Genomic DNA, 13,481 nt, shown 5'->3' on the forward strand with positions numbered 1-13,481 from the left:
ACTGGAATGGCTTCTGGAAACCTAGTAGACATATCCATTATAGTTGCAAGATATTGATTCCCACTTTTTGTTTTCAGAAGTGGTCCTACGCAATCAATTAGGACCCTTGTAAAAGGTTCCTCAAATGCTGGAATGGGTGTTAAGGGTGCTGGTTTTATCACTGCTTGAGGTTTCCCTATCACTTGACATGTGTGACATGATTGACAAAATTTAACAACATCTTTATGTAGTCCAGGCCAATAAAAATGTTTCTGGATTTTAGCTTAGAGTTTTCCTTATTCCCAAATGACCTCCCACTGGTACCTCGTGTTCAACGCGTAACACCTCCTTTCTATACCCTACCGGCAATATTACTTCATGAACTCCTGCCCACTTTTCATCCGCCTGCACATGTAAAGGTCTCCATTTTCTCATCAAGACATCACTTTTACCGTAATAACACTCTCTGGTATACACAAGATTCCTCTTCTGTGTATGCTTTCTGATACATCCGTTTTATTTCTCTATCTTTTTGTTGTAACTCCGCCAATTTTCCTGAGCTAAAAATATCCGCCGAGGTAGGTTCTTTACCCAGAGAGTAGTGGGGGCATGGAATGCACTGCCTGTGGAAGTAGTTGAGTCGGAAACGTTAGGGACCTTCAAGCGGCTATTGGATAGGTACATGGATTAGGGTAGAATAATGGAGTGTAGGTTAACTTCTTAAGGGCAGCACGGTAGCATTGTGGATAGCACAATTGCTTCACAGCTCCAGGGTCCCAAGTTCGATTTCGACTTGGGTCACTGTCTGTGTGGAGTCTGCACATCCTCCCCGTGACTGCATGGGTTTCCTCCGGGTACTCCGGTTTCCTCCCACAGTCCAAAGATGTGCAGGTTGGGTGCATTGGCCATGAAAAATTGTCCAAAATTCTATGATTAACCTAGGACAAAAGTTTGGCACAACATCGTGGACCGAAGGGCCTGTTCTGTGCTGTATTTCTCTATCTATCATCCTCCACCTGTTCTTGTTCTTTTTCAACCACCTGATCAAAAATCATTTCTGATTTACTCTTTGATTTATCCTCTTGTCTTAACCTGTGACTTTGCAACCTTGTTACTACATAATCCAGAAAAAACCCAGGATATTCGTCCTTCAACACTTCAATTGTCTGATTCTCTACTGGCTTATCCACCACAGTAGGCATCACTCCCACCTGCGATCCAGCTATATCATTACCCAAGATAAACTGTATTCCTGGACAAGATGGTTTCTCTATTACTCCTACTACAACTTCACCACTCTTCACTGGACTTTCCAACCTTACCTTATATAATGAAACACTACTCCTCTCACCCTGAATTCCACATTACCACCTTTTCTTGCAACGTTCTTCCCAAGCCACACAACTCCTCATCTCTTACCATTAAAGATTGACTAGCTCCCGTATCTCTCAAAACTGTGACTTCTTTACCTGCTCTCCTGATACACATGAGTAAACTTTACCCACACAAGTAAATTCCTTGAGATCTGGCGCCTTCTTAACAATCACCTTTTGATCAGGCTGTACAATCTTTTGCACCTCCTTCACTTCAGTTGGGCTTTCCTTTACCCCTCTATCAAACCCCACTATCTTATCCTGTTTTACCACAGCAGCCTTCCCAGTGCTTTTCTTCAACCATCAACACTGACTTTACATGGCCTAATTTGAAACTTTTCATTTCTTTTCCACCCTCCTGGATTTCTTTTTTAACCTGACGTACGCTCTCTTTATTATCTCCCATCAGATCACCTTTACCTTTACCACTTTCATGTCCCCAGTTTCTATCCCTCACAGGCTGAAACTGATGTTGGAAACTAAGCTTTGATTTATGAACTAATTGATAATCATCTGCCACTTCTGCTGCTAACCTCTTAGTTTCAACCCTCTGCTCTTCCAGTTCTCAATATTTCAGGAATTGAATTTTTAAACTCCTCCCAATTATAATTTCTCAGAGCTTCATACATTTGGTCTATTTTCAAAGCCCTTGTCCACCTATCAAAATTACTCTGTTTGAGCCTTAATGTATGTTTGACCAAATTCTTTCCTTAAAATTCTAAATCTTTATCTGTAGGCTTCAGGCACTAGTTCATATGCACCTAAGATGGATTTTTTCACCACCTCATATGTCCCAGATACCTCCCCTGGTAGTGATGCAAACACTTCACTAGCCCTACCTACCAGCTTTGTTTGAATCAGTAATACCCACATGTCCTGTGGCTATTTCATTTGTTTAGCCACCTTCTCAAATGAAATGAAAAAGGCTTTCACCAGCTTCTCGTCAAACCTTGGCAATGCTTGGACATATTTAATAGGTCCCCCTCCAAGCCTTCGACTTTGATGCTCTTTCTCACGATCCTCATCACTATCCACCAACTGTACGTTTCCCTTTTACATCTGCCAATTTTAACTGACTGTCATGTTTCATGTCCATTTTCTGAAGTTCAAACTCTCTATCTTTTGCGCTGATCTGTATCTCTTTCTTTTTTTTTTGTTCTGCTAGGGCTATTCTTTCTGTTTTCCTTTCTTCTCTTTTTCATCTCTCTCTTGTATTCAAGCTGCTTTAATTCTTTCTCATGTTCCACTTGTTTAATTTGTAACTGAATTTTTGCCATTTCCAATGAGTTGAACTGTATCTCAAGGCAACTTTAAATGTTTAGCCACTGCCATAATTACCTCATCTTTTCGCATTTTGTCAGGTAATGTTAACTGCAATGTTTTTGCCAAATCTAACGGCAAAATCTAAGTCTGCTTTTAGTCTCTGTCCGTAAGGTACTGTGTGTGACCGTCTCCACCCCCAAAAAATCAGAGCATCTGAAAGAACCATTGTCCACAATACACTCCCTACTTAAACTGAAATACCCCACCTGAAAAGCATCCACAATATGCTTGCCCCTCACAGTCTTTAAGTTCTCTAAGCCAATCCAATAGATAGACTTTTATCCCGGATGAGCCTCCAAGTTGTTATCGGCCAGGGTTTACAGAACCCCATGGAGTTCACCTGACCCACAACTTTTACTAGATTGTGGTATGTGGCACACATAGCCCACTCTACCGGTGTGGTAGAGCAGAAATGGAGAAGTTTTTTTTAAAGCAAAACAATGTTTATTCTATGAACTTCAGTTAACCTTTTTAAAACATACAGTAAACATCTTAGCAGCCATCAATTCAAATACAACCCCCAAAGAATACAACACTAAGTAATCATTAACTTCCCAAACAACACCCAGAAGACAAAAGAAACACCTTTTAACAGAAGCACATCAAATTTACATTCACTACTGAAAACATTTATAATTCTGAATTCACCCAAGGATCAAGAGATTGTCTTTTCATGGCCGAGAGAACAACAGTACAGCTGCTTTGTCTGGCTTCAGTTCCAACACTGAAAACGAAACTAAAACACACCCTGCAGCAAACAGCCTAAAATGAAAGTAAAAAGCTGACACAGCCCAGCTCCACCCACTCTCTGACATCACTGCAGTAATAAACACCCATTTCTTAAAGGTACACTCACATGACAACCTAAATTCCTTGGGATGCACAAAAGACCATGCAACAGGAACACAACCATGCAGAGGTGCACTTCCACCAAAGAATGTGCTTGCTTTGCTTCAATAACCTCCTTTTGCACCACCACTGCCTCCCAGAAAGACACCTTGCAAGGGCATTGACGTCCTGCACCATAGAGCCAAGACCTTCATTGTGAGCAGGTTTCACCCATCTGTGTGCACTGTATCACCTGGGCAGGAAATCTTCATCACCAAAGACAAGGCCCCACCCCAACTCCCTTGAGCCACCATTGTTTTGACCCAGGTACTGAAACATTGACTAACAACTCCTTGGTACATAGTAAAAGACATAAGATGTGCATCATGATTAAAAACAATGATTGAAAGATGAGCAGAGCTGAAATTGTGAAAACTCAGCTGCACACTATCTCCTAATGTTAAACAATTCAGATCTTCACCTTCAAAAAATTAATTGCTCTTCTTGGGCCAGATTCTCTCTACCAAATTTAAATGATATTTGTCCATTAGTTTTTGAACGATATTGTTTTGACAAAACATTTCATCTGGAGTGGTGGAGGTAATTACAAAACTAATTGTCCAGGACAGTATTGCCAAGCAACTTAAATTGTAAATATTTCTTAATTGAGGGGAATATTATCAGAATTGTGTTTAATGTTAGCCAATTAGACATGTTGCTTTTTAATGTGCCCTTTTATTATTAGCCATCATCCATGAGGGTGTCTGTCTGTCTCTGGGTCTCTCTCTCTCTCTCTCTCTCTCTCTCTCTCTCTGTGTGTCCATAGAGTAGTTATAGCATGTGGCATAGCTGACTCTGATATCTGTGATGTGTGAAAGAAAACAGGGTTGATAATCAACCTGTTTGACCACATCGTGAACGCTTCTTCTATGGTCAACATGTCTTGGAGTAGGACTTGAGCTCAAGAAGTAGGGTGCTACCTGAGCCACAAAGACTTCCAACTTTTATGAATATTAATTAAGTAAATACTGTTTCCATCATGAAGTAATATTAATTGGAACAAAAGGAATTACACTGAATGCACTTCAACTTTAGATTCTAGCTTTTTAACACATATTTTTCTGTTTTAGGAAAACCTACAAGGAAAGGCTTGGTCTTCCCGTGAAGATTGTGATTGGTTATCAAGCACACGCAGATACAGCTACAAAGAGTGGATTGGGAATTAAAAATAAATTTGTTGTTTGAACATGTTTCTTGAATTGGGCCAAACTTTAAAGCGGTGTACACCGCATGTGCAGCACTTATATTGCACTTACATTTTTCAATTTAAAAATTAATCTGTTACAATTATCTTGAGGCTCAAATGTTTGTCTTGTCCAAAACAATTTATTAAATCATGGGATTTCAATTTTCAACAATGAGACAAATTGACATCAATGAATTGTTCGTCAAGCTGAGTAACCTCTAGAAATGAAACATTTTAAATTACTGTCTGCAAGATTAAAATTAATCCTAGAAGTCCATTTTATAATGGACACTGGATCACAGGCACTTAATCTTTCTCCTCCAATTTCTGGTAGTTCAAATGCAACATTGCCAATAATTAGAATTCTATTTTGAATGCAGCTGTAATTGAATGTATGGGTGGGAACTTGAATTGATTGTATAGTGTTTAAATGCTATATTCCATTTCTAAACTTTAAATTAAAGCATTACTTGCTACAAAATAAAACCATTAGGACCAATGGATTGCATTATCCCTGAATATTTGGACTCTACCTTCTTGATTGCAACTGTAGGGTTTTGAATTGTAGCTATACTATGTGCAGTAACATGAGCTATTCTCATGGCATGTGACTGTTTTGAATATCATCTTCTCCTTCCATCTCTTGAGCTGGAAGTGAAAAGGTTAACAACTAAATTAGAAATGTAGAAACAACTTGAGTACAGGGATTAAACATTTACCAGCTTTTTGATGGGCAAATGATCTGTTCTTCTATGTTACCACCTTGTGACTAGGATGAAAATGAAATGAAAATCGCTTATTGTCACAAGTAGGCTTCAAATGAAGTTGCTGTGAAAAGCCCCTAGTCGCCACATTCCAGCGCCTGTTTGGGGAGGCTGATATGGGAATTGAACCATGCTGCTGGCCTGCCTTGGTCTGCTTTCAAAGCCAGGGATTTAGCCCTATGCTAAACAGCCCCTTTGTCTTCAAATCCTCAACCAGTGGTTGAGGAGATGGGGGTTGGATAGAGGAGGAAATTCTCTCCCAATTCAGTCTTGTCTGGATTTTGAAAAGGAATAGATATCCAATGTTGATGGCCTTTTTAGTGTTGGCCATTCAGACAGCCCTCTACTACGATGGGCATTTTGAAGATTACAAGTAGAAGGAAGTTCACCAGTATTTGCAGTCTGTATGCCAACCATTAATTGGAAAACAAGATTAGAGAGCAGGCTTGGGAATATTAGTTCCAGAGTATGCAATCAAAACTCAAAATTCAGAAGGCAAATTAATATGCAAGACAACTACACTGAACTGCTAAAAGCTGAAGGTACATCTGTCTGACAGAACTGATATATGTGCAGCGTGAATTGGTGCTGCCAATTTGAATTCCAATTAGCTGCTGCCTTGTGTCATGGACTGAATTTGTGTTCTCTTGCGTGAGCAATATCTTTTGTAAGGAAAGTGGTTGTAGTGTCTCTTCCAAGTAAATACATCGGCAGCAAGCTTCTGTGTGTACATTTTTTTTCTCACTTCCCCCCCCCCCCCGGATCACATGCACTCTGCCTCACTAATGCACCCATGCTCACAGATAAAGGTTATACTCTTCAAAGGATTTTCTCAGTCTCTGATTTATGGTCTCCCATGTGGTAGGTCTGTGGTCTCTCAAATGGGTTTGATGATTTGAAGTGAAGGTCTTGTAAAAATCAAGTGTTCCCAGCAGGTTGAAGGGTTTCTGAGTAACTAGGAGAGAGATCAATTTAATAGACTTAAGAAAACTACTATGGAATCAGCCCTCAAATCTGATCGACTAGAACTCGACCCGCAGGCTGCAGAGGCAAAGGAAATTTTTCTACACTGGCTTTGGTGTTTCAAGGCCTACCTGGCTGCATCGACCACCTCCGAGACTGCAGAGGAGCAGAAACTCAGCCTACTGCACGCACGGGTGAGCCATCACATCGCTACGCAACTCAATTGTACCGACTCCTATACTGAGGCCCTTGCTATGCTTGACTGATTGTACGTGCGGCCGGTAAACGAGGTCTATGCGCGGCACATTTTCACTAGCCGGAGCAGCGCACCGCAGAGTCGCTAGAGGACTTCCTGCGCAACTTAAAAGCCCTTGCTCGGGACTGCAACTTTCAGGCTGTAACGGCCTCCCAGCATATGGAACTCTCTGACCATGATGTGTAGGTTGCGGGGCTCCAGTCTAACTATGTGCGCCAGCGATTATTCGAGAAAGGGGCCCAGAACTTGGAGGACATGGTAGAGCTAGCAACTACTATGGAGGTCGCGTTCCGAAGTCTAAACTCATTCCCCGCAGACCAAGCCACCCCATCGCGGACCTGCGACCAGCGACTGCTCCAGGCCGGCACCACACGGCCACCCACTCGCTATGGAGTGCCAGTGTGCCATTTTTGTGGCTAGCCCCAACACCCACGGCAGCACTGCCCGGCCCGCAACGCGACCTGCAGCAGCTGCGGTCGAAAAGGACATTATGCCTGCTGAAATCGAAACCCTCTAACTCCCCCGCAGTCCAGAACAATCGCTCCCCCGATCTGCAGGCCCCGCAACATTGCAGCGTGTCTGCCAACTCCGCCTCTGTCCGACATGTGCGACTCATGGGGGCCGCCATCTTGGCAATCCTCCCCACGCGGCCAGCCATGTGCGAGTCATGGGGGCCGCCATCTTGGATATCATCTTCCTCGCCGCCCGCCATGTGCAATCCACAGGGGTGGCCATCTTGGATGCCATCTTCTTCTTCACCCACCACGTGCGATCAACGGGGCCACCATCTTGGCCATCGCCCGATGTTCACCCGACGACTACGACCTCAGCGGACAGTCATCATGGGGCCACTCCAGCACTGCTGATCGAGCCGCCAACTATCCACAACTCAACGCAGTCACGTTGGACCAGTCACGTCCGAAGCACCTCCAGAGCGCGATGATGTCCGTTCAAATCAACGGATACAAGACACCGTGCCTCTTCGACTCCGGGAGCACCGAGAGATTCGTACATCCTGACCTGGTAAGATGCTGTTTGCTCCCTATCTTCCCTGCACGGCAAACTATCTCCCTCGCCTTGGGCTCGCACTCGGTCCAAATACAAGGGCGCATCGTCGTGACCCTAACGATTCAGGGTGCCAGCTACTCTAATTTCCAGCTGTACATACTCCCCGACCTCTGCGCCCCACTCTTACTCAGGCTCGATTTCCAATGCAACCTCAAGAGCCTCACACTATGCTTCGGCGGACCCCTACCTCCTCTCACTATATGCAGCTTAGCGACTCTAAAGATCAACCCCCCTCCACTCTTCGCTAACCTAATGACTAACTGTAAACCAGTAGCCACCCGCAGCAGGCGGTACAGCCTGCAGGACAGAGTATTCATCCGAGCCGAAGTCCAGCGGCTCCTACGTGAGGGAGTTATAGAGGCCAGTAACAGCCCTTGGAGAGCTCGGGTGGTGGTCGTCAAGAACGGGGAAAAGTTCCGGATGGTGGTTGATTACAGCCAAACCATTAACCGGTTCACGCTCCTCGATGCGTACCCGCTTCCCAGAATTGCAGACATGGCCAACCAGATCGCACAGTATCGCATATTCTCCACGATGGATCTGAAGTCTGCTTACCACCAGCTCCCAATCCTCCCATAGGACCGCCACTACACGGCGTTCGAGGCAGATGGCCGCCTCTTCCATTTCCTCCGGGTCCCCTTTGGCGTCACGAATGGGGTCTCTGTGTTCCAACGAATGGTGGACCAGTACAGGGTGCGGGCCACATTTCCGTACTTGGACAATGTCACCATCTGCGGCCATGATCAGCAGGACCACGACGCCAACCTCCACTGATTTCTCCAAACTGCCCAGAAACTCCATCTCACCTGCAATAAGGGGAAATGCGTTTTCCGCACTACCAGATTAGCCATCCTCGGCTATGTCGTGGAAAACAGAGTCCTGGGCCCTGACCCGGACCGTATGACTTCCTCTCCCTCATTGTCCCAGGGCCCTCGAGGTGCCTGGGATTCTTCTCTTATGCCCAGTGGGCCCCCCAGTATGCGGACAAAGCCCACCCACTATTTAAGACCACACTCTTCCCACTGTATGCAGAGGCCTGCCAGGCCTTCAACTGCATGAAGGAGGACATGGCCAAAGCCGCCATGCAGGCGGTGGATGAATCCGTCCCCTTTCCGGTGGAGAGCGACTCCTCAGAGGTCGCTCTCGCCGCCACTCTGAATCAGGCAGGTAGACCAGTCGCCGCCTTCTTCCAAACCCTCTCTGCTTCAGAACTTCGACACTCCTCAGTCGAAAAAGCTCAAGCCATTGTGGAAGCCGTACGGCACTGGAGGCACTACCTCACAGGTAGGAGGTTTACCCTCATCACCGACCAATGATCGGTTGCCTTCATGTCCGACAACTCGCAAAGGGGCAAAATAAAAAACGATAAAATCTTCGAGGTGGAGGATCGAACTCTCCACCTATAATTAGGTGGAGTGCAAACCGCACTTCTATAGACCAGACAAGGCCCACCTGGTAAAGGCTTCCCGGCCCTTCGAACGCCTGAGCATCGATTTCAAAGGGCCACTCCCCTCGACCAATCGAAATGTGTACTTCCTCAACGTCATAGACAAATTCTCCCGCTTCCCCTTTGCCATCCTGTGGCCTGATATGACCTCCCTCAAGTCATCAGAGCCCTGCACTGTTTCTTCACCCTGTTCGGTTTCCCCAGCTGCGTACACCGCGACAGGGGTTCGTCCTTCATGAGCGACGAGCTGCGTCAGTACTTGCTCGACAAGGGCATCGCCTCGAGCAGGACTACCAGTGTGGTGAATGTAACTCCGTAATTCACACTGTATATACATGAGACCATGCATTAATAAGCGCAGTTGCGTTGCCCGACTACTAGGGGAAGTAGCGCTGGGAATGCTGAGGAGTTTGTACAGGGCTCCACCCTTGGCTCCGCCCACGACTCCTCCCCCTGGACTGCTGTATAAATACCAATGCTCAGAGCTAGTCGTTCAATTCATCGAGAGTTCAACGTGGAACAGGCTGGCTCTGTTGTAAGTAGATTAAAACCACTGTTCATATCTTAAAGCACATGTCTAGTGAATTGATGGTTCCATCAACCAGCTGTAACCCCAGGGGGAACGGGCAGGTAGAGAGGGAGAAAGCGACGGTCTGGAAGACCGTCCTACTGACCTTCCGGTCCAGGAATCTCCTGACCTCCCACTGGCAGGAGGTCCTCCCCGACGCGCTCCATGCAAATTAGGTCCCTCCTGTGCACTGCCACTAACCAGACTCCTCACGAAAGAATATTTGTTTTCACTAGGGGCACTACCACGGGGGCTTCGCTCCCATCTTGGTTGAGGACACCGGGCCCGGTTCTCTTCCGGAAGCACGTCCGGACACACACAATGGACCCACCAGTAGAGAGGGTACTACTGCTTCACTCGAACCCCCACTACGCCTTTATTGAATACCCCAATGGCTGTCAGGACACCGTTTCCTCCGGGACCTGGTGCCTGCAGGATCCACCACCACCACCACCCACGCCCCCATGCCTATAGGTTTCCTGCGCCCGTCACACCGGTCAGGAATGGAGCTCGGACCGAAACAACCCCGGAGTCCACCCCCATATCCACACCGACCGTCACCACCCAGCCACGTGAAGAGGCTGCAACCCTAATGTTCCGCCGATCCCAAAGGACGACTCGTCCACCAGACCGGCTCAACCTGTAGACCCGTCACCCCCGCCGGACTTGATATTTTTTTTTACAGGGGGTGAATGTAATTCACACTATTGAATTGTGAACTTGTGGGTTCTGTATTCACACTGTATTGTGGGCTCTGTCCACAGGGGGAGATGAGGTGCTTTTACAGGCACTGGCCCTTCCCACTACTGGAAGTATATACTGTGCTGCAACCGTGCGAGCCTGCCCTCAGCTCTTCTGGTCGCAGGCAGGCTCAGTTGTAAGTCTATTAAAACCACAGTTTACTTCCAATCGTGTTCTGAGTGAATTGATGGTCACAGCAGGGATGTTGCTGGAAATACGTTTAACTTAAACTTATTTGTTGACACTGTGGAGGACTCCAGTTATAGTAATACTATCACTGCTGTTTCTGACTTGCACCATTTTCCTTACTAAAACAAAAACATGCCTTGGTAGCTATGTTTAAAACAAAAATACTGCTGGAAATCTTAACTTTAAAAATAGAAAATGTTGGAAGCTCAGTCGGTCTAGTAGCATCTGTGGAAGAGACAATTGTTCAAGTCCACATGATTCTTTAGAGCTAAAGGGAGTCTCCCTCTCTTGAACTTTGAAGAGTCAGACAGACTTGAAACTTAGCTGTATTTCTCTCCATATATTTTTTTTTCTAGCATTTTCTGTTTTTATTTCGGGCTTGGGGAGCTCCTGCTCAAAGCTTGCAACATACTCATTAATTAATTGTACATAAGGAATTGCTCCATGCCTCCCAGTGCAGTATTGCAGGAAGGGGTAGAGATTATCTTGTTGGTGGAACCTTGCTGTGCCGATTGACTGCTGCCTATTTGAGTTGGGAGGGATAGAGGGTGATACGCAGTGTCGATCCCAGGAAAAGAAACGGGAACGACCGATGCGCTTGGGTAACGTTACAACAAACGACAGCTCTTCTGCAGAAATCCGCTTTGGGAATCTCCGTGACTCGCCCTTACGGCAGGAGCAGCAGCAGCAGCAGCAGCAACACTTTGGGCGCGCGTCCGTGATCCAGGGCCAAGCTTGGAGCGGGGCACGCGCGCTTGGGAGGCGCAGGCGCACTAGTGGTGATCTGCTCGATGGCGGCGGCGGCGTCGCGGCTGGAGGCCGGTAGCTGGGACGAACACAGGGGCTAACGGGATGGAGCTGTGAGCAGGATCGGTGTCGCCTTTCTACTCGCCGCCCCGCCCCGGCTCGAGCGAAGACGGATGTTTGTCCGGTCGGTGTCCTGATGCGGTGGCCGAGCCTCGGTGCCTGGTTTCCCCATGTTCTCTGCTAAGTCCCAGTGAAGGCGGGCGGGCGGCTCTCGGTTTCACTGTTTACCTCGCCCAGCTCACCATGTCCGGGAAACATTTCAAAGGACCAGAAGTTAGTTGCTGCGTTAAGTACGTTTTGTTCGGCTTCAACATAGTGTTTTGGGTAAGTGGCGCCGGCTGTTGTTTGTAGTGATTGGGTATTCGGCAGCCTTTTGTTTGACTCTGGCCCTCGGCTGCTTTTCCTTGTCTCCAGGACCATATCAGAACAAACTACAAAAATAAATCTAATCCCCACCCTTCGGGTTGATCTGTGAGAACAGTCCACAGTTCATAGGTTGTGGAGTATTTTACAATCGGAAAGAGCAGTCAGTAGCTTCCAATAAATTTATTAGAGAGAGATGGCAGAAGCCCACTATTGCCAGTGTTTTAGTTTTGAGTTTATTTTCTTGCTCATCAGCTACTCGAAGCTGTTTTGCCCGTTGACTTTCTCCTTTTGTTTGATTTCATCCAACAGGGCAAGTGTTCAGACAGAGCATAATTCGTTTTTTTGTTTAACGACAACCACCATTTCTCTGTATGCGAATTTTATATTTTAAAGTAATCTGGTCGGTGATTGAAATAGGGACAGCAAAGTGTCACTTCACTTTGGAAATGACAGCATGCACCTAATAGCATATGGATAAGGCATTGTCCAATTTTAAGATCTTGGGTACAAGTTTGATAAAATAACATCTAAAAAGTAGAACTGGTGTTTTCACAATTTTTAAGGCATAGACTTAAAAATTGTGCAGACTAATGAAAAGGCAATAATCTGTAAGGAATGAGATTTGAAGATTAATAAGAGATTCACCACCAAAGTGGCCTTTGGTGTGAATAGGGTGCGTGTTTGTGTCCTGTTTTTATTAAAATTTATTGCCAAGAAGTGGTGCTGCTGGATCATTTACATAAGGCACTGCATAGATTTGGATTAATATGATGTAAACGTTTTAAATATAGAAGATTAAAAATAGTTGCATTACAAATAACATTCTTTTGAGGTGTTTTTGCAATGTATTACCACTACTTTTTGCAACGACTTGTAAATGGAAATACACCTTTTTTGTTTGACTATTCTGTAGCATAGAATGGTCATGCAAACATCTATATCTCTAGTATTACTTTTAATCTTGAATTTTTTAAAACCAATTTGCTAGGTTTTTCATTGGTATCATCATCTTCCAGAAGTTTGACTGCCATGGGGTTCCATCTGCTTCTCCTGTTCTAGATGTTCTTACACATTCCGTTTAGATCAACTGTATCCAGTCCATTATGCCCATTATCCATTTTCTTTTCCTACGTTTTTCTGTTGATCTTTCCGACTTTTAATTATCTTTGTCTATTGTTTGCTCAGTTATGTGACCAAAATATTGTGGACGTGATTTAAGCACAGGGAATGACCCCCTTCTTCCCCCTGGTTGCACTATAGCATAATTTCCTGCACTGAGGAGCTCTCCTCATCGGAGATCAACTCATCGGAGCTCCTCAGTGCAGGAGGAGATCGGGATGCCATTTTTAAATGGTGCCCTTATCTCTCGAATCCCTGACTTGACCCCTGGACTCTTTCTGCCCCGCCCCCAATGTCCCATCTCAATGATGAGGGTTCCCTGTTCCCCCCCGGCACCCATCTCACATGAGCAGGGCACCCCTGGACCTGATCCCTGCATGGGCAACATGCCAGGCTGGCAATTTGGCATTGCCAGCCTGGCACCCTGGTCGTGCCCCTGCCAGC

The 13,481-nt window shown here is 45.8% G+C and overlaps 2 protein-coding genes across 10 annotated transcripts in view; both read left to right on the forward strand.

Moving 5' to 3' along the window:
- LOC119965200 (eukaryotic translation initiation factor 4E-1A-like) overlaps window positions 1–6,230 on the forward strand; it is a 55,924-nt gene extending 49,694 nt beyond the window's left edge. For all 8 annotated transcript variants that reach the window (XM_038795629.1, XM_038795631.1, XM_038795628.1 and 5 more), the window contains exon 7: window positions 4,634–6,230. In XM_038795629.1, the coding sequence (XP_038651557.1) occupies window positions 4,634–4,748 (115 nt within the window). In that variant the 3' untranslated portion in view covers window positions 4,749–6,230. The remainder of the gene's footprint in view (window positions 1–4,633) is intronic.
- A 5,284-nt stretch (window positions 6,231–11,514) lies between these two features.
- LOC119965203 (tetraspanin-17) overlaps window positions 11,515–13,481 on the forward strand; it is a 62,095-nt gene continuing 60,128 nt past the window's right edge. For both annotated transcript variants that reach the window (XM_038795641.1, XM_038795642.1), the window contains exon 1: window positions 11,515–11,876. In XM_038795641.1, coding sequence (XP_038651569.1) covers window positions 11,796–11,876 — 81 coding nt within the window. In that variant the 5' untranslated portion in view covers window positions 11,515–11,795. The remainder of the gene's footprint in view (window positions 11,877–13,481) is intronic.

Source organism: Scyliorhinus canicula, chromosome 4 (genome assembly GCF_902713615.1).
Source record: "Scyliorhinus canicula chromosome 4, sScyCan1.1, whole genome shotgun sequence".
Classification (NCBI taxonomy): Eukaryota; Metazoa; Chordata; class Chondrichthyes; order Carcharhiniformes; family Scyliorhinidae; genus Scyliorhinus; species Scyliorhinus canicula.